The sequence below is a fragment of the Dothidotthia symphoricarpi genome (genome assembly GCF_010015815.1).
Source record: "Dothidotthia symphoricarpi CBS 119687 unplaced genomic scaffold P153scaffold_21, whole genome shotgun sequence".
NCBI classification, from domain to species: Eukaryota; Fungi; Ascomycota; class Dothideomycetes; order Pleosporales; family Dothidotthiaceae; genus Dothidotthia; species Dothidotthia symphoricarpi.
The window spans coordinates 26115-44974 of NW_022985028.1; the positions used below are offsets into that span (position 1 = coordinate 26115).

General features: G+C 50.5%; 8 protein-coding genes across 8 annotated transcripts; 3 read left to right on the forward strand and 5 right to left on the reverse strand.

Annotated features, from left to right (window-relative positions):
* Positions 1-462: 462 nt before the first annotated feature.
* On the reverse strand, positions 463-1642 carry P153DRAFT_370244 (uncharacterized protein). Its single transcript, XM_033668997.1, has one exon. The coding sequence runs from the start codon at positions 1567-1569 to the stop codon at positions 505-507; it is 1065 nt and encodes a 354-aa protein (XP_033519290.1). The 5' UTR covers positions 1570-1642; the 3' UTR covers positions 463-504.
* A 625-nt stretch (positions 1643-2267) lies between these two features.
* Positions 2268-3864, reverse strand: P153DRAFT_400405 (carbohydrate-binding module family 50 protein; the record flags this gene model as incomplete). The annotated part of the gene is made up of 2 exons (XM_033671818.1): positions 2268-2349; positions 2435-3864. 2 exons carry the CDS (start codon positions 3862-3864, stop codon positions 2268-2270), a joined length of 1512 nt encoding a protein of 503 aa, XP_033519291.1.
* Positions 3865-4822: 958 nt separating this feature from the next.
* On the forward strand, positions 4823-5980 carry P153DRAFT_400406 (uncharacterized protein; the record flags this gene model as incomplete). Its single annotated transcript, XM_033671819.1, has 1 exon — positions 4823-5980. One exon carries the CDS (start codon positions 4823-4825, stop codon positions 5978-5980), a length of 1158 nt encoding a protein of 385 aa, XP_033519292.1.
* A 345-nt stretch (positions 5981-6325) lies between these two features.
* On the reverse strand, positions 6326-8596 carry P153DRAFT_348952 (glycoside hydrolase family 18 protein). The gene is made up of 5 exons (XM_033666226.1): positions 8080-8596; positions 7403-8023; positions 7227-7347; positions 6664-7163; positions 6326-6597 (listed from the first exon to the last, which is right to left on the reverse strand). Exons 1-5 carry the CDS (start codon positions 8319-8321, stop codon positions 6459-6461), a joined length of 1623 nt encoding a protein of 540 aa, XP_033519293.1. The 5' UTR covers positions 8322-8596; the 3' UTR covers positions 6326-6458.
* A 716-nt stretch (positions 8597-9312) lies between these two features.
* Positions 9313-11568, forward strand: P153DRAFT_425965 (SGNH hydrolase; the record flags this gene model as incomplete). The annotated part of the gene is made up of 3 exons (XM_033672578.1): positions 9313-9352; positions 9413-10668; positions 10729-11568. 3 exons carry the CDS (start codon positions 9313-9315, stop codon positions 11512-11514), a joined length of 2082 nt encoding a protein of 693 aa, XP_033519294.1. The 3' UTR covers positions 11515-11568.
* Positions 11569-14026: 2458 nt separating this feature from the next.
* Positions 14027-15714, reverse strand: P153DRAFT_425966 (uncharacterized protein; the record flags this gene model as incomplete). Its single annotated transcript, XM_033672579.1, has 6 exons — positions 14027-14056; positions 14321-14789; positions 14839-14915; positions 14966-15150; positions 15209-15431; positions 15562-15714. 6 exons carry the CDS (start codon positions 15712-15714, stop codon positions 14027-14029), a joined length of 1137 nt encoding a protein of 378 aa, XP_033519295.1.
* Positions 15715-15946: 232 nt separating this feature from the next.
* P153DRAFT_116291 (uncharacterized protein) lies at positions 15947-16340 on the reverse strand. Its single transcript, XM_033661942.1, has one exon. The coding sequence runs from the start codon at positions 16241-16243 to the stop codon at positions 15983-15985; it is 261 nt and encodes an 86-aa protein (XP_033519296.1). The 5' UTR covers positions 16244-16340; the 3' UTR covers positions 15947-15982.
* Positions 16341-16903: 563 nt separating this feature from the next.
* On the forward strand, positions 16904-18619 carry P153DRAFT_325113 (Di-copper centre-containing protein). Its single transcript, XM_033665262.1, has 4 exons — positions 16904-16921; positions 17033-17618; positions 17670-18195; positions 18255-18619. The coding sequence occupies exons 2-4, from the start codon at positions 17184-17186 to the stop codon at positions 18551-18553; spliced, it is 1260 nt and encodes a 419-aa protein (XP_033519297.1). The 5' UTR covers positions 16904-16921; positions 17033-17183; the 3' UTR covers positions 18554-18619.
* The last annotated feature ends 241 nt before the right edge of the window (positions 18620-18860 follow it).

Genomic DNA, 18860 nt, shown 5'->3' on the forward strand with positions numbered 1-18860 from the left:
TATATAGCTTACTTATAGTTCTATACTAAAGAGTAAATCTATTATAAGCTTACTAATAATATAGTTCTATTACTAGACTTATAACTATTAAAATCTAAATACTAATTAACTAATAGCTTTATATATAGCTTTTAACTATATATCTACTATAATAAATATATATTTATTATATTTTCTTTTTACAAAATTTTCTCTTTTTATATAACTAGTATAAAGATTAAATATAGATAGAGCAAGGTAGAATATTAGGTTATATTTTTATAAGACTTAGCTTCTACTTAGATTTAACTTATCTACTACTTTATTTATATAATAAAATTAGAATTTGTATAATATTATATAAGTTTTAATATATTTCTCTATTCTTCCTTTTCTATATAACTTAATATAATTTTACTCTAATTTTAGTTTTTATATCTATTTTTTAAAAGTAAGTATATCTACTACAAATATTAAATTTTGCTATTGCTTTACTAAACTGTAGATTAAAATTATTAAGTTCTGTTACGTGAAGTAAGGTACTCCACAGTTGTGATATCCTGGGTGCAATCCCTCGTGGCCCTCGCAAATCCAATATCCCAAACTCTCCTCGCTCTTGACCCCGTCGTTAACTACCGGCAGCTTTAGAGGCGGGTAAGGGTAGCGCTCGATGGACCTATACTGTATCTTGGGCTCTTCACTATCCAAAGACCTCCATCGCGATCTGCCGAACAGTCTCTTGATTGGCGCCTCGCGCGGATGGTCAATCATGGGCTCAGATATCGTTGCCGCTGAGTAATCCCGGGTAGGCAGCTCGACCCTCATGTTGCGCAACTGCGTGGACCTCCAGAAGGCGTCGACCAAGGGCAGCGCTGGGCCATCGAGTAGATCGTGGCCGTGACGTTGCCAGACAGTGAAGGACAAGCAGAGTCGGCGGAGGTGGCGGCAGTGCGTGACGACATTGTCGAGGATTGGCTCCAGGTGGTCCAGTTTGAAGGATGCTCTGCCATTCTCTTGCTCGGCATCGTGCGCCTCGACGATCATCTCGAGGGAAGTAATCGATGCGAGCCGGTCGTGCAGGATAAGCTTGGGGAGGTGAAGGAGCAGGGGTTCGGTCTTGATGCTGATGCAGTTGGCAGAGTACAAGATATCAATGCCTTCAGTATATGCCTGCCTGCACGACAGCAGAAAACCCATAATGCCGATGTCGTGCGCATTCGAGGTCTTCCCTGTGCGCTTGCAGCTGTCCATCTCCCTTGTGCACAGGTCGAAACACGGGCCAAGCCAACCGTACCGCATAGATGGCAGCAACTCTGGCCTGTTCCGAATGCAGACGCCGCCTCTCCATTGCCAGGTCCCCTCTTGGTGCACAACATCCACATGGAAGGTACGTCCACCAAAAGCTATGAAGGTGATTATACTCCGGATGTCGTAGGGCAGCTGGAAGAGGAGGCATGTTGGTGTACCGAACGACGTTGGCGTGATAGGACGTCGTGGCGAGGAGAGGAACGGTAGCTGGTCTGCGGATTGCTTTTCGCGACCTGGTCTGAACACCAGGTGTTTCCTCACCCAAGCGATGAGTTTGGCCATTATTACGACTTTGAAACGTGAAACCAGAAGAGATAGAGGCCGAGGGTGGGAGACAAGCTTATATAGCTCACCTTGCCAAAGTGGATGAAGCAGGGCATGTCATCTGTTCAACGGTCACGAATTGGGGTATTTGAGCAATGATAAGAGCACTCCATTGCTAATCTCTGAACCCCTGCAAAAGAGTTGCTGATCGCATCTCGATCACCAGCGGCCGCCACGGACTGTGAACATCCTCTATGCTCCATGCCGACCTCTTACGTCGTGAGAGTGCAGCGCGCAGGGTGCTCAGACCGTTAGCAGCCCAATCCATATTAAGGATATCTTGTCATTCGACTTTGGAAGCACCTCAGGGTCCAATCTATCTAACGGACGCTAGAGGCCGCTAGACTAAATACACTATACTAGGTATGGTCCCCGAAGTATATCCACTTTGGTGCTAGCCTCCAATTCGTCAGGATCGTTGCTTGGAGTTATCCTTAACCAATACGAGGGCGTGTTCGAAGTACCCATAAGTGGAGTATGGCTTATACTTCGGGGGGGGGGGACCATAGTATCCCTGAAAATCGAACAAAATCGCGCCGCCGAACGCCACCTTGATAATGAGACCACTTTACACGTACCAACCCTTTTCCTTGGTTGACCTCAAGAATCCTACGTTGGCACAGCCGGCCCCCAAGTAAAAGTCATCGCCTAACCGCTCACACACCGATGCAGTAGTAGTAATCGGGCCACAGATTTTCGCAATCACTTCCCACTGCGGGATTCCATTCGTAAAATCGGCTGTAAGTAGGCAGTTAGTGGAAGTTCTGTGATGGAAAAGTCATACTTGAGAGAGGAAAAGAGATGGTGTGAAGGAAGCACTCACTCTAAGGAGATCCCGGCACCGGACGCCATCGCCCAGCAAAATTCGCCTGGCTGCTGCAGGTAGAATCGCACGCAGTCTTCCGTCATGCCTTCGCGCACAGGCGAGGGGGTCTTCACAGGCTCCGGTGCAGTTGTGGTAGTCGTTACCGGTTGGGTCGACGCGGTCGTTTGCGTTGGCGCGCCGGGAGTACGCGTTGTCGGCGTGCCTGGGCGGCCTACACAATACCATGCCTCCGGGACGATGCCGCTGCAATCGCTGAAGACGGACGGGTTCCACTTCACAAATTCGACCACGCTGAAGCTGCCAAACATAAGCGCGATAAGGTCGCAAGCCTCGTCGCTGCTCGCTTGGTACCATCGCGAGCAGTCGGCGGGGTACCCCAAAGGAATGTTGCCCTCAGTTGGTTTGGTGGTTCGATGTGCGGGTTGTGGGAGGTTGTCATCAGAGTATGCGCCGACGCAATACCACGTGTCGAGCCAGAGGCCCAAGCAATTGCCATCAAGAGCTGGGTTCCACGCCAAGAATTGTTCTTGCGAGAAATAGCTATACAAGGTCACGAGATCGTTGCAGTTTTGGTTAGCTATAGCCTGGTGGAACACCTTGCAGTTGGAGGGCATAGGTCCATGAGAGGGAGTCGGCGTGAAGCTCGAGTCAGCCGTAGGTAGCGTAACGGGTGTGTACTCGGTGGGCTCGGGAGGCGCGGTGAACTCAGGCTGAGCCGTCTCCCACTCGAGATCCGTGTTACCTACCTGCCGTTGGACGCCAACGCAGACCCAGTAATCGGCGATGAGCATCTCACAGTCCTCTTTGGCCGCGGGATTCCAGCTCAGGAAATCGTCGACGGACTGCAGGCCGAACATATCTAACAGCCGCTGGCACGTGTCACCGGGGACCACGCGATGCCACGCGTTGCAGATTGTCGTCTGCCCCGCGAGCGTCTTGGTAGGCGGCCAAGTCTTGTCAGTACTCGTAGTCGACACGTTCCACGAGGTGACTGGGTGCTGGACTGAGTAGGTCGAGTTGTACGAAGTGGTCGGCGTCGCAGGGACCGAGGTGATGGTTGCCTGGGACGTGGCTTTGGTAGTAGAAGTGGCCTTGGAAGTGGCCTTGGAGATAGATGTGGAACTGATAGACGTGGCGGGCTTCGAGCTGCTCTTTCCGATCCTCACACAATAGGCCGAGTCGATCCAAAAGTTGTTGCGGCAATCGGACGAGACAGCGGGGTTCCACTCGAGAAACTGCTCCAAAGATATGCTGTAGCGCTGGGACACATTTTGGCAGGTGTCGTCCTTGACCACAGTGTGCCATCCGTTGCAGTTCTCGGGCTGGCCTTCATGGACAGGGCCGCCGGGGCTGGAGCTTTGAGCGATGACGGCTGGGAGAATCAGGCCAGTGGCCAGCCAGATCGCTTTTTGGAGAGAGAGGTGCATATTGGAAACAGGAAGAACGCCTACGTACAAGAGTGACCAATGAAGCAGGCGAGAAAAGAGAGTGCAAATTCAAGCTTCAAAGACTGGAGCCCGAGGTAAGGACTATTCTGAAAATGCTTGTTTTTTACTTTGGCGGTATGAATACAAGTTGGGGACTGGACTGAATGAGCCGGGACGTGGAAGAGGCCCGGGGACTCAAAAAATCAGAGAGACGACGGACGCAGAAGATCGAGGATCAAGTCTCAAGAGGCCCAAAGGATGTTTCGAGTAAGCGCGACGATCCAACTATCAAGTCATCTGATGGAGACGAGGGGGCAAATCAGAGCGTATGTCGCAAAAAGAAGAACATACCACTCACATCTTGGCAGCGTGATGGAGGTGTGTGTTTCTGCACAATTCAGCATTTAGCCTGGGTCCCTGGTAAGGTCAAGGCGGGCAAGATCGCCTGCAGGAACCCGGCCTGCAGCTGCAGATAAGCGCCTATCATCTTCATCTAACACGCTAAATTGCCTGCCTTCGCCCGATGATATTGCCAAGCACATCGCATGTTGGATACAAGCAGGGTTCAGTCGACCGAGAGTAACACCTTCCGCATTTGTCAATAATAGCCAAGACAGGTAGGGGTGTCAGGATAAAGCTACCCTGGTATGCAAATAGAATTTCCAGCATAGGAACTTCAAGGCGGTAAAATTGACTCGAAACTATCCCCACGAACTGACTGTAATTGCGCGTCATAAATAGGGATGGTTCCTGCGTAAGCAGGTGAAAAGTCAAGACTAAGAGACGGACACCCCTCAAATCCTATGTTTCTTCATTTCCGATCGACCCTCCTAAGTGAGTTCTTGGATTGTTTTTTCTGCTCAGCCATAAGCCAGCAACAGTCCGCCGTCTAGGGCCTCAATCACTCGTTTCGTCGTCACTCACACATACACTCGCTTATCTGTCAACTTTCTTCACCATGTATATCTCACCCATCTTCATCGCCGGCCTCGTGCTGGCCAGCGCCGAAGTCGTCCTCGGTGGCAGCAGGTTCTGGGAGGCAAAGGCCCCGAACAAGCGAACGAACCACAGCCCGGACTACCTGGCTATGGAGACACTTAACGCAACATCGTTACTTCTAAAGCGCGCTATTTCTATCGAGCACCGGCCAGGCGACAACAAGGCGTCGCGCATCTGGCCAGACAAGAAGATCAGGTACTGTTTTGACGACCCCAATGACGTTGTGGTCAAAGGCCTCTGGGACTCGGCCAGAAGATTATGGGCTCAGCTCGAAAGGCACGACTTTAAGTACGAGGAGGTCTCGGATAGCGTCTGCAACTCGCAGCGCAGCTCCGTCCTGCGCATCTACTATAATGATTACGGCAGGCTCATGTCCTCGCTAGGCATTCCCGTTATCGATGCGACCGACAACAACGCCCAAGGACCCTCCATGCACCTTTCCGACATGGTGGGCGTCGGTCAAGACGATGTAACGGCCAACGTTGCTCATGAGCTCGGTCACGCCTGGGGTCTGGCTCATGAGCATCAGATTCCTGACTACTGGGAAGTAGCTCCTATGGACAGCATGGATGGCTGGAGCCTTCCCATGAGCGGCAAAACGAAAGAATTCGATTCCAGCAGCTTCAATTGCCAGAACCTCAAGGACCACGACCAGGCCGTCGCCAGTGTGCAGGCCAAGATTGATGCGGCAACCGGAGAGGAGCGAGAGGTTTTGGAAGTCGATCTCCAACGCCTCTGCGTCTCCCGGGATGTCGCCGCCAAACATGGCTTCAGTGCTGCCGACTGGCTTCCTACGATTCATACAGCCAATATGGTCGTAGACAGTAATTTCGACCGAGACTCGCTCATGATGTATCCCTCTCGTGCTGGTGGCATTGGCTCTGGAAACGCCCGTCTCATTATCATGACTTTCAAGGACGGCACTCTCATCCCGAACCGACTGGTTCCCAGCAATATGGACATTGACCATCTGGTCACACTCTACGGCAACGCGGCGTCATCGACGCTGGGTGTGCCGCACACCTCGAAATCGAGCGGGTTTAGGAACCGGATCAGAAAGGTCAGGAGTAAACTGGATTTCAGGCGAGCTGGTGACACAGCAGCTGGGTTGTGTTAAAGGGTAGCAAGATAGGTATAAACACAAGCCAAACCCATTCAGACTCGAGCTTCATTGCTTCCTCGTCAATTCAACAACCTTCATAGCGTCCATAATATAATCCCATAAAATCAATGTGCACACCGGTTGGGAACATTATCACGTTCAAATGCAATATCCATGGTACTACGATGACATATAGACGACGAGCCACGCACTACTACCGCATCACTAACAACACAAACAATATCAACACCCCCCTACGAAAGAGGAAGACCAAGCGGATAAGGTCAGCTCCAACGTAACATGGCCAAAAACGATTAATCACCACAGTGAGCAGGTAGCTGGTCGTCGTACGATTGTACAGCGAATCATGAGTAACAGGCTATTTTTCTACTATATTAGAAGGCACTACGCGGATACGTTTATTCCTTATCAATAGGCGTTTCTCAAGGTTGGCAGAGTTCCACTCTCCACATGAACGCAATGAGCATGCTATCTACAACTCGTCCCGAGGCGGTTCGCCGCATTCAAAGTATTGCCTCGGCTTATACGTGGGTAGCTCAGGCCGCTCGATATTCGCACCCAAGGCCTTGGTGAGCGTACCATCATCGAGGTCAATAGCCCAGACCATGGTCCTGATTCAAGTTAGCAAACGGTGTCGAAGAGACGAACTTCGTCGAGACCAAACCCGTCTTACTTACCCTCCTAGGCAATGCTGATGAGCAAAATCGATCTTCGTCCCCAGCGTCTGGGTATCGTCAAATGAGACCCACTGGTTCGAGTCCCAGGTAACGATCTTGACGGCGGCTTCGTTGTCGTACGTGACGGTAGCGCCGTTGGCGATGATTTCGTTGATCTCGGCCGTCGACAATACTCCCGCCGTGCCTGTGCAAGCGCCGCCGTTAGCACCCTCGGAGAACTCGCAGCCAGCCTTCATGCATCCGGGGTCCTTCATCGTGAAGCTGCGGCCGTAAAAGCCGAGGCCGAGTACAACGCGCGCGGGGTTGATGTTGTTGCGCCATAGGAGCTCGAGGCCCATTTTGATCTCGGTCAGATTGGTATGTGCCTGGGCGATAGGGCCGAGGCTGTCAATACTGGCGTCCCAGACACCGTGTATATCGTACGTCATCACATTGAACCAGTCGAGATAGGGCTCCATTCCTTGGAGATCGAAGCCGCGGAGGTACCAGTAAGAGGCGGGCTGTCGGAGTTAGTCGAGATCGAACATCGTGAAAGTAGAGCGGAGCGAGGGCTTGCCACTTACTAGAGTCAGGCTGATGCCATACTGTCTACCAGACGAATTTAAGCGCTCCCGAAGACGTGTCAAAAGGTTGACGTAATTGTCGAAGTCGGCAGGAATGCCGCCTCGGTCCTCTGCCACGGGGCTGAAGTGCTTGTGTCAGATCATATACCATACAAGGTAAGGGTCTAACTACTTACTACTCCCAGTCCAGATCGACACCATCTAGGTTATACCGCTTCATGAAAGTCAACAGCGAGTCAAAGAATTTATCTTGGTTAGCCTCGCTGGCAGCCATGTCGGAAAAGGTCGTTCGATACGGACCGGGGTCGTTCATAGCCCAACCCCCAACAGCGATCCAAACCTTGAGATCAGGCTGCCTCTCCTTGAGCGCCGCGACACGGTCATAGCGCGATCCAGTGCCGGGATCCATGTCCTCGATGTGGAATGTCTTGGGGTTGATAAGAGCAAAGGCAAAGTTGATGTGCGTCCAGTGGCCTAAGGGAATATCCTCAGGCTCCATGTTACCACAGGGGCGCTGATAGTTCCAACCCTCGTAGTAGCCGATGGTGCGCGCGTCGGCGGTCCGCTGCGAGAGGTCGCACTGAGGATGCGGCACAGGATTTGGGCCGCAAAAGTCGACCGTCGTGCCGCAGAAGCCGTGCTCGCTGCAGCACACGTTGAGCGGGCAAGTGGTCAAATTTGCATACTGGGAGCCCCAGTTATCGCCGTCACACTCAGATTTGCGGTTGCAGTCACTCGTGCATTTGGGGCCGCAGAAAACAGGACCGAAGCCACAAGCACCAGTACCGGTATCGTCACTAGTGCCGCTTGTCAGCCTTATGGCTGATCATGTTTACGAATGTTTTCAACTTACAGAGGCCCGCAACAGCCAAGATCGCATGGATTCGTTGCGGTGCACGTGTAGTCAGGTGGGCCCTCGTTTGCCTTGAGGAGCATCTCTCTAGCCTGAGGCGTAGTCTCCAGGCCGGCGACGCTCTCCATGAGCAACCTGTTTTCCGCCTGTCCGGAAAAGGAGCTCAGATTGAGTGCCTCTATTGTCAACAGGAGGCCTAGACTGAGGTATATGCACCGGAGCGAAGCACCTTTAGGAGTCATGATGATCGTAAACGGGAATCCGCACAACGCCTGTACAGTGAAGAGCAAGACGTAATCACAGCCCACTGCGGAAAAAACAGACTGGAGAGAGATGGAAGGATGTCAAATGAGATGAGAGGTTGATGATGATCGGAAGACGGGCGGGCAGCAAGCAGAGCGAATTTCCAGCCCGTTCCTCAATTACAGAAGAAGATATCAGGGGTAACTTGGCAGTGACGCCCCAAGGTGCGTATCGGCGAAAAAGGGTTAGCAATAAAGACTTCATTTCGTTGTGGTGCATGTTCGTTGAAGATGCATGTGCCAAGGTAAACGAAGGATGATGTTGGGTTTGCCTATGTGGGTCGACGGAAACCCTGTCGAGTCGGAACGCCACTAACATCCGCCCTCTGTCTAACCGCCGAGCCTGGCTGGAACTTTATTCTATTAAGCATGTCCTGAGACTACCACGCCGCATAGTTTCGCAGTCGCTAATGCAAGTATACCTTGCGCCCAGTCAAATTGAAACATGCGTCGAATGGAAAGTTATGGGTTTGTAGGCTTGCTTCCGCTGTTAGGCCAAAACTTTGATAGTAGGTATCTAGGTTGGGTCGCATCATGTCCATCTCCGCCTGCCTAATCGGAATTTGTCGTCTCGCTTGCATATGAGAGATTGGTATCTTTGTCTATCCATCTCGACTGCAAAGGATTTCTGCAGGCTACATGTATTGGCGGCAATCCCTGGTGTCTGTTGTAGCGACATAGGAGCATCTCAGCATTTGGGCGTCTGAGCATTTCCCGGCTCTGTGCCATCTTGTTCGCACTCTTCCAACCCGTCCTGCCTACCGACTTTCAACTCCTGTCTCTCACTCTTTTCGCTTCATCAACCCGTCTTATTTATTGACTTCCAATTCCTGTCTCTTCACTCTTTCACTACAGGGTCGGACTTATACAACTAGCCTTCCACTCGTTCTCCATTCATGTCGCTCTCTCTGGCCCAGCTATACCAGGCATCATGATTTCCAAGTCATTCGTGGGCCTCTTGGCCCTGAGTGGTGTGACCAACGGCTACGTGCCACACCATGCGCAACACGGAAGACATGGTAGGAGCATAGGATTGCAACCACGCGCAAAGCTCGTCTCGCCCGCCAACTTGACTTCATCTTCGGCCTCGTCGCCCATGCTCAAGCGCGATAACGATCCTAGCAATATGGAATGGATCAAGCGCTGGGCGGCCATCGGTGACAGCTACACGGCCGGGATCGGTGCCGGGAGGCCACTCGGCCACAGGATCACCTACGACGAAGTGGCTATAAAATTGCCTAATGGCCTGGAGGAGATTCGCGACAATTGGAAGTGTTCCAGGTACGATATGGCGTACCCTAAGGTAATAGAGGCGCAGTTTGGCGCCCACGTCGAAAAGGACGGCGGCTTCCAGTACCTCGCCTGCAGCGGCGATCGTTCTGAACAAGTTTACCAGCAGGCTAAGGCCCTGAAGGGCGAGCTCGATTTTGTTACCTTTACTTCGGGTGGGAACGACCTCTGTCTGGCCCAAATAATCAAGGACTGCATCATGCTACCCTACGGGAAGACTTCCGCCTGCGAAACGGTTATTGCAAAGGCCCAGGAAAATGCAAAGTCGATCATCAAAGACAACATCAAGCAGGTCCTGGAAGCACTCGATGAGAAAATGAACAAAGACGGCATCGTCGTTGTTAACGGCTACGCCCAGTTCTTCGACTCGACCAAGGACAACTGTGATCACCAGTCGTGGGACGTCCTCTGGTTTCTCCCATTAGGCGCCTCATACCGGGCTCTCACCATCTCACGCCGCAACACCTTCAACCAGCTGGTTCTTGACATCAACCAGTCCATCCGCGACGCCGTCGATGAAGCCGCCGAGAGTGACAAGATCAAGTACAAGGTTGGCTACGCCGACTGGGACAACTGGGTCTCGAATGAGCTCGACGCCCGAATGTGCTCGCCTAGCAGCAACGGCGACTATCCGGACAGCAATCAGCCGGACATGCATTTTATCAAGCCTGATACGCACCCCTGGTTTGCCTGGGAAGAAGAGTTCGAACGGATTGAGCTACGCAAGCGCGACACGGATCTTGAGGAGATGCTGAACTCGACCAGGCTCTCCAACTCTGAGAAACGCCAGGTTAACCGCATCAAGGCCATCATGGAGGCCCGCGACAGAAGAATCGAGCGCACACTCTACGACTCAATCCTCTACAAGTCACCTGACCCTCGCGCTGCCGTCAAACACAAGCTCAACCCCCGAGAACCCTCACCACCGAGCTGCCCTGGGGACGGCGGCGCCGACATGACCCTGGGCATGGGCATGCCCGACCATGTTGGCCGCAATGTGAGTACACTTTGCATTCACGCACGTGATTACCAATGTGCTCCTCACTAACATGCGCAGTTCCACCCCAACGAGGCCGGCCACCTTACCATAGCCTCATTTGCCCTCGCCGAACTCATGGATCTGCGCTCCATCGTCCTCAGTGTCAACTCGCCCGCATGTACTGTCAAGGATGAGTTTACATGTTTCTCGAAAACCGGTAGCAAGTTCTACGTTAGTGGAAATCGTACAAATGAGAACTATGAGAATTTCTGCAAGGAGGTCGATGAAAATCACCCTAAGAACACGATTAACTGGAGTTACGAGAAGAGCTATGACCTTGGCACACCGGAAGAGCACGACTACGTCGTCACCCTCGGAAACGACGTCTCGGCATTCGACAAAGACCAATGCGTCGAATCGATGAAGAAGCTCATCAACTCGTGCGATACTTCCGACAACCCCATGAAATGGAAAGGTGGCGGGCGATATATTCGCGATAACGGAGACTACAAGTACGAGCTCAATCCTCGCCGGAACGACCGCCCCTGGCCCTGGCCAAAGGCGCCTTACGGCCGCTGTGAGGGCTGGTATAAGGCGGTGCATGGACGATATAAGGTCGAGGGTGCCGGCTTTTCAACCTGGGATCACGGGCAAAAGACTCTTCGGCCTAATATGGACAACTGCTATGGACTCGGCACGACTTTTTGGAAGTTCGAGTACTACGACAATCCGGCTGATCACAATGGGTATGAATGGTACGCTACCTTTAGTACGCCAATCTGGGTTCGCGCACGCTGTTGGAACAATAACAAGATTGTCAAGGCTGCAGGAGGATGGACGGACGGCTGCTCGGGTAATGATTAAAAGCCTATTGTAGGCTTCTATATTGTGATTCTGAATATTCCTCCACCCCTCCCCAATCTGAATCTCGAGAGCATAAAAGTCCTGAGATCCAATCACTCTATCATTATGAACGAACTGACAGTTGAGAGGGAACTTTCGCATCCGCCTGCCCCGCCGCAGCCTTGCTTAAGCCACTGATCGTATGACATCTGACCATTACGTCTGGATAACGGCGTCACCTCGACAACAGCAGAAATGGCGGTAATGAGAACGATAAGGGGTACCAGCTGCTAGAACACGATCAAATGCGTTGCAATCGTAGCGACGTCGAGCAATTGTATCAATCTCGCCCTAGTACAGCTCACAGATCTCTCCAGGTTTAGTCGCCGCCCAGCTCACATTGTTACATCCACAACGCGCGGACAATCATTGGATAAATTCACTCTAAAATGGAAAACAACGGCACCTCGTTGCATAGCGATTGGGTTGCGACCGACGCGTCGTACGACTGAAGTCACGGGACCTGGGGTGTGAATCTCAGCAACAATGTCGACAAGTCCTCCTCGGTCAGCCTGAAAACTTCCCTACAATCTCTCCATCTGCTCTACAACCAATTCTTCTCCGAGCCCCCCTCCTTCGAAAGCCACTACTTCGAGCCCCAGTCCAAGCTCCCTGGGACAACCCTTTTATGTTACTATGTACCTTTGCTTCTCTCTCGCTATCGCTGAAAGTTGAAGCCCCTGATGCACAACATTGTTCTGACTCTAGTGCTAACATGCCTCTGGATGAAGCAACTGGATTGGAGAACAGAGGTCACAGAGTGTGGCGAGCTTCGCATATTATTCGCGCGTTTAGTAGAATATAGATCACCACACTCCTCACAGAATGCTACATACTTCTTGTGGTTCAATAATTTGCCTGCGAAGCTACAGTTACATGTTATCCACTTTTGCGGCGACCTTACGCTCGTCCAGCCTATACAAGTCTCGTACGGTATAGGAGTTAAGGCTAGTAAGCTCTTTTGGTTATCTGCACGCTTAGAGGCAGTTAGGTCACTACGCTTCTCACGGGCTACAAACAGTTTCTTTCTATTCAACAAGTCAACTGCTGAGCTGAAGCTACATATTATGGCGCTACATCAAGGCTGATTTCCTGCTTCATGGGGACCTCCTGGAGGTGCAATATACGCTATCGACTTCCCGCCCTACATACAGCGGATCGAAGTCGGATTCGATATCATGGGGCATCTTTGTGGTGACTGGGAATCTGTCCGTCTAGATAGACGACCACATTCGATTTCTTGCAGTATAGAAGAGCAAGTGCAGGACTTCTGATAGACCTTTCAGGGCTGATTCCCGCGCGCAACTCACGTCATCATAAACAAAGACCATCTAGGAGCAAGTCCTGGGGACCTACCGAAGCTCGAGCTGGATAAAGTAGCTCATATATGACCCGCGTTATTTATATCTCATTATATGTACTTTGTCGGCATAAACAAAACACTCTGATCAAGAGGCAACTATGGCGATTTGCGAGAGCACGCACCAGCACCAGCGCCTCAAATCCACGGGAATTGAGCTGCTCAGGTGAGCGGGAGTTGATCTGCGCAAGCCATATGCAAAAATGTATTTGTATGCCCATCAAGGAGTTCCGAGGTCCTGTAGGACTATGGGAAAACTATTGTTATCAACGCTATCTCTGTAGGCGCCTCGAATGTGCAGTTTCACTGCTCCTCATGGAAGCTCAAGAGAGATGTGACTTTGATGAAGGCGGTGTAAGCCTTTTGAATCCTTCTATCCTATATGCACTGCTCGATTCAATTTGCCTGAAGAATGGACCGTGCATCTATTCGAAACAGAACACTATGGCGGACATACCTAGCGGGAATTCCCCTGAGGAACTCAAAGGCCTACCAAGGAAGCACAAAGAGAACATCCGCATTGACGCGAGCACTGTGATGCGATAGTTGATGAATTATGGCGCTTAGAGGACATTTGCACGTTAACGCAATGGAGCTACCGTTGTTTTAACGAGAGAGACTGAATGCTGGAAACAGTACAAGAGGGGCGCCGGAGGATATTTTGCATATGTATCTTTAACAGTCTATCTACACCACGTTCTCGAGTTTTTTCCTTGCCAACCTGCAGTAGACGCAAAAGGTACAATTCGTAGCCTTGCACCACAAGACCACAAATACGCTTAGTGTGCTGGCAAACTGTGAAGTCATATAAGAAGAAAATATTCACACTTTCTAAGTTAACGCAGTTAAACCAAGCGTAGATTTAGAATATGTTTCAAAACTAAAATTCTAAGTTTTACATTGCCACATAATAATCCAGTTAAAACTGTTTTACTATTAGTACGTTATAAAATAGGCTTTCCGCTAGATTTGGATCTAACAACTGTAAGTTAGAATACTAGGCCGACTTTAATGCAATCCTCTCTGTCTTTCAGTGTATTTGTCGCTCGTTGCCATAATACCCGAATACTAATATCCTCTACATCTCTTAAACTTTGAGGTATGCAGAAATATCTATGTCGCTCTTATTATACGTTTTAGATGCTATAGTAACATGTTAGACAAGCGTATAGTCGAAGCGGCTAAACACACACTAAATTAAGTAAGGCCTGTGTCTTGTAGCTTGCTGTTGGCGCAACCTTAATATACAGCATAGTGTTCCAGGAAACGTACAAGCTATCATGTAGATTTCTTACAAACTTGTATGCGGGATTATCTATACTGTTAGACTATCTGTGCCTCTTTCCGTTCAGTTGTCATACTATCACCATCTACTTCCCTCGAACTCGTAGACTCCACGACACTCACTTCAGTAATCGCCTTTATCCCTCCTAGGCCTTTTGGTCTAGTTTCACTGTCTTCGCTGACCCTCCAGACACTCTCTGCCTCTGAGCTGCCCTCGCCTGCGTCACTTTTCACGTGTTTATCCGCATTGATAGTCGTCAACATATACGACTTTTTGTCTCCATCCGATCGCCCGAAGCCGCCTTCATGTGTCTGATTGGAGGCTAAGCAGTTGTAGTTGTTGACAGAGTGGTGGTCGGTGCCAGCACCGGTCAGGTATCGGGGTGCTTCAGTCTTGCAGGAACCTCGACCATATGTACTGGTCAAAATCACACGGAAGATAGGCTTGAGACATGGCAGATTTCCGGCGATAATACCGACGTTGGTCTCGACGACGACCCAGATCGTAAGGTTTCGCGAGTCCCAGAGCCAGTCGCCATTTTCACCATAGCTGGGTAGATAACTGGTTTTGACGAGTGCCGCGGCTGTGGCACTAAGTGACTGTAAGCAGGAGCTGATATAGGCTGAGCGAGTGAACTCACAACATTCCGAGTCCGAGAATGCATATAAGAGACATCTTTTGACGCGTATTCATCTGGAGGCTCCACAACAGGGGGATCTGAGGTTCGAGTCAGAAAGTAATGGCCGACAGACATCCTAGAGACAAACCGGAATCGCAGCAGAGAAAAGAACGTCAGTGAAAATGTTGAGCGACACGTTGAGAAGGCTCAAGGTTGTTATAGTTTGATCACTCCAGCACGTCCCTTTCACGTAAGGGTCCCACAGTAGCGCAAGGTTGGTGCACTGTAGCATGATGGTGAGAAAACAACCGACGGTGTAGACGCCCATGAATACTAGATGGCATCGGAGTCAACGATAAAGTTACAGGCATAATCTTGTGATCAGACTGACCCATGGTAGAGATGATTATTCGCCTGTAGACAGTCGCTACAGCGATGCGAAGCAAGAAGAACCCAACTGAGATCTTGACCAAGCAAATGGCGATGAGGTAGATGGGTTGTGTAACAAAATTGAGTCTGAATCCCTCCTTGAAGCTTTCGGGATCGACATGAACCCTATGTCTGCCCGCGCCTAAGTGGACCTCTGGTATAATGACAATCTGACCAACTACGCACTATAAAACAATTAGCACTGTAAACCTTATAGCATTGTAAAATCTTACAAGTAACATGGCCATAATCATGACATAGTCCTGCATAGTTGTCAGTCCTACTTCGTCATTGTACACTAAGGGTACTTCGCACATCCCAACCAACGTTCCTGATCATTCTGAGCCTGACATATACTCTAGTCAATGTTGTCATCAAGGCCGCGATGGTAACGGTCAAGGTAGCTCCGAGGATAACTGGGCCCTGGTCCTCATCTCGTAAGACTGCTTGTCCCATCGTAGGAGCCATAGCAGATAATGATCGATTGCTGGGCGCGTATGAGAGCGTTCCGACGATGAGAAGAGCAGCAGTTCTCAATAAGGATTCTCGGGCGCAGGGGATGACTTGTGCTTGCAGGAAGCACGTTTGCATTAGAACGAGCTGAACACTTCGACGGGAGCTCCGCGTGGCATGTGTGGCGCTAATTCGGACTAATTTACGGTTCCAGCATCGTGCTTGGAAACTACAACAGATTGCAAAGGGAACATGATGGCATTACTGGCTAGCGTTCCAATGATTATGCACGAATGGTGAGACAGCCTAGTTTTCCGCAGAACACAACAGATCGCTTACACTGACCTTGAGCTTCGGTCACGTCGAAGAAAGTACAAAACTTGCATGTCTCCCACCTCAGATTCCCCGGTATCAGACATAAGTTGAGAATGTAGAGAATACCGACGACTTGTGAGCCTCGGAAGAGTTGCCGATTGCATATTACGAGCTCCTTCCTTTGCCTAGGGGTAAGCCATGTTAGAAATATGATAGGTTGAGGGAGCATGGGCCTCGTGTTCCAAGCGAAGGCTTGAACTCACGTCCACGCTAGCGATCGGCACCGGCATGGATTCCGCGCTTCATCCCGATTGCCCCGTCCTCGCAGGACAGACATGGACTGGTGCTTCGTGTACACATGGACTAGAGGTACGCGGTACGGCTAGCGATCAGCGGTGTCACACAATGAATACAGTGCACCCGAACAAATGGAACCTGCGTGGAAAGATCTCCAATGGCGCAAGCGCTCCACTGATTTGCATCCATGGATCTGTAACGTCATTTCCAGATTTCACAGTTGTAGTATCAAAATCTGCCTACCGGTAATTTCTTTTCTGCCGCCCCTGCAAGGGTCATGATGACAGCGTCTGAACAGTCGCGCGATGCATGTAGAACGAGTCAGTACTCCGGTCCCCACAAACTAAAGGCGGCGTTGCCGTGCGTCTGGGGCGGGTAAGGGGAAAGTCGGTAGTTATGTCTCTGATTCATCACCCGTGCGCAACTGGACGGGCCGAGTGGTCAACCTCCACTTGGTTAACCTTACGCCCCATAATATAAACTAACGTAACCGCGTGCGGTCCATTGGCGTGAACAGCTGGATTTCTGCGTCTAGGTCTCCATGCACGTTGATAAACTTCCCTGCTTCTAGTTTTTTTGCCTCTCTGATCATTGGAGCTATGCTGCTATCGTACGTTTCCCCTGCGCTTGAGCATGATCGCGGATAAAGCTCTGCAGAACCACGCCGTTTGCGTCGAGTGCATCAACGCAAAATTTTACACCATGCTCACCGCGGAAGCAGGGTCCGGATTCACGACTCATGGCTGTCGGAGTTGTAAACGCGTTGAACCTTCGGATAAGATATATATGTCTCTTGGGAGCAGTATACCTTTCAGCAACCAGTCCTTGCTCTTTCCTCGCTACGTTTGCATTCCGCAACCTCGTCAGCAAAGATGCGTTTCAGCTCGCCGTTAGCCCTTTCTTTACTCGCTGGGACTCTGTCGCATGCTCTGCCGGCAACCCAGGATGAACCCACCGCGAGTGTGACAGCCGAAGCAACCCCGGTTTCACTGGAAACTCCTTCAACCGACACTGCTGTTGCTTTCGATCAACTAGAGCAGCTGTCTGATTTTGCCCAAGGTCAGGTCAATGCTTCCTTGAGTGAAGGAGCCAAATCAAAACGCGGAGGCTGCAACTTGTCCAATGTTGCTATTCGACGAGAATGGGGATCACTGTCGAAGGCAGACCGCAAGTCGTACACAAACGCTGTTCTTTGTCTGCAGAAAAAGAAGGCCAACACGCCTTCAGCGCTCATGCCCGGAGCAAAGACGCGTTACGATGACTGGGTAGCGACGCATATCAACCAGACGTTGACTATCCATTACACTGTAAGTCGCCGTAACAATCCACGTATATCTCAAACTCTGATTGCTTCTTAGGGAACCTTTTTGGGATGGCACCGCTACTTCACATGGCAATATGAGCAGGCACTTCGCAATGAATGTGGCTACCGCGGCTACCAGCCTTACTGGAATTGGGCCAAGACTGCCGTTACAACTCTGGAGAAATCCAGCGTACTCGACGGTTCCGATTACTCGATGTCAGGCAATGGTGCATACATTCCCAACCAGGCCGGTATCATCATCGGCGGAAACGGTTTGCCTGAGATCCCCATCGCTGCTGGTTCGGGTGGTGGTTGTATCACTTCTGGTCCTTTCGTCAACATGACTGTCAATCTTGGTCCTGTTGCTTTGGGGATCGCGGGTGGTGCGGTCGTTGCTAACGGGAATGGAACGACGTACAACCCAAGATGCTTGAAGCGTGATTTGACGGATTACACCAACCAGCGATTTGCCAACGCAAGCAGCATCGTCAACTTGATTCTGAATAACGACAACGTTGCCGACTTCCAGTTGAATATGCAAGGCAATCCTGCAATTGCTGAGATTGGTGTTCATGGCGGAGGTCAGTGTTCTAACTATTACCATCGATTAGACTTTGAAAGCTGACATGTTTACCTCTAGGTCACTACTCTATGGGTGGCGATCCCGGCCGAGATCTTTTCACGTCCCCCGGTGATCCGCTTTTCTACCTTCATCACGGTATGATCGATCGGGTCTGGTGGATTTGGCAACAATTGGATCTGGAGACACGCACTGGAGCAAAGGGCATTTCAGGCACTGGCACTTTCTTCAATAACCCTCCCTCCGCAAACACAACTCTCGACACGCCAATCGACATCGGCTATGCGGCCTCCCCGCCAGTCACAATGCGCGACATGATGAGTACCACTGAGGGGCCTCTTTGTTACGTCTACGTATAAATGGAATTGGAGCATGTTAATTTGTTGATGTTACACAAACAACTGTGTCATAATCTCGTAATAGACCTATATAATAACTTATTTCAATCTGGTCATTATCAACTCTCGTCCTGACTAAGACATGGCGTCTTCTTTTCACGCCACCAGTGTCAACACTTTGGCATTTGTGACACGCATTAGATCAGCTTACTGTTACCAGTGTACCCCTTGCACTACTGAAACGCCTGTTGAATCCCTGAGCCGTTTCTGGATGCGTCACGTAAGCTACTTTGTGTAAGTAAGCCTCTAGTACAATTTTCTTGGATAT

Bases quoted from the DNA above. Each gene is read 5' to 3' on its own strand.
- P153DRAFT_370244 (XM_033668997.1), bottom strand. From the start codon at position 1,569: ATGGCCAAACTCATCGCTTGGGTGAGGAAACACCTGGTGTTCAGACCA.
- P153DRAFT_348952 (XM_033666226.1), bottom strand. From the start codon at position 8,321: ATGACTCCTAAAGGTGCTTCGCTCCGGTGCATATACCTCAGTCTAGGC. The intron at 7,164-7,226 runs GTAAGTGGCAAG...TAACTCCGACAG, and splicing joins ATGGCATCAGCCTGACTCTA to CCCGCCTCTTACTGGTACCT. The intron at 6,598-6,663 runs GTAAGTAAGACG...AACTTGAATCAG, and splicing joins CATCAGCATTGCCTAGGAGG to GACCATGGTCTGGGCTATTG.
- P153DRAFT_116291 (XM_033661942.1), bottom strand. From the start codon at position 16,243: ATGCTCCCTCAACCTATCATATTTCTAACATGGCTTACCCCTAGGCAA.
- P153DRAFT_325113 (XM_033665262.1), top strand. From the start codon at position 17,184: ATGCGTTTCAGCTCGCCGTTAGCCCTTTCTTTACTCGCTGGGACTCTG. The intron at 17,619-17,669 runs GTAAGTCGCCGT...ATTGCTTCTTAG, and splicing joins CGTTGACTATCCATTACACT to GGAACCTTTTTGGGATGGCA. The intron at 18,196-18,254 runs GTCAGTGTTCTA...GTTTACCTCTAG, and splicing joins GATTGGTGTTCATGGCGGAG to GTCACTACTCTATGGGTGGC.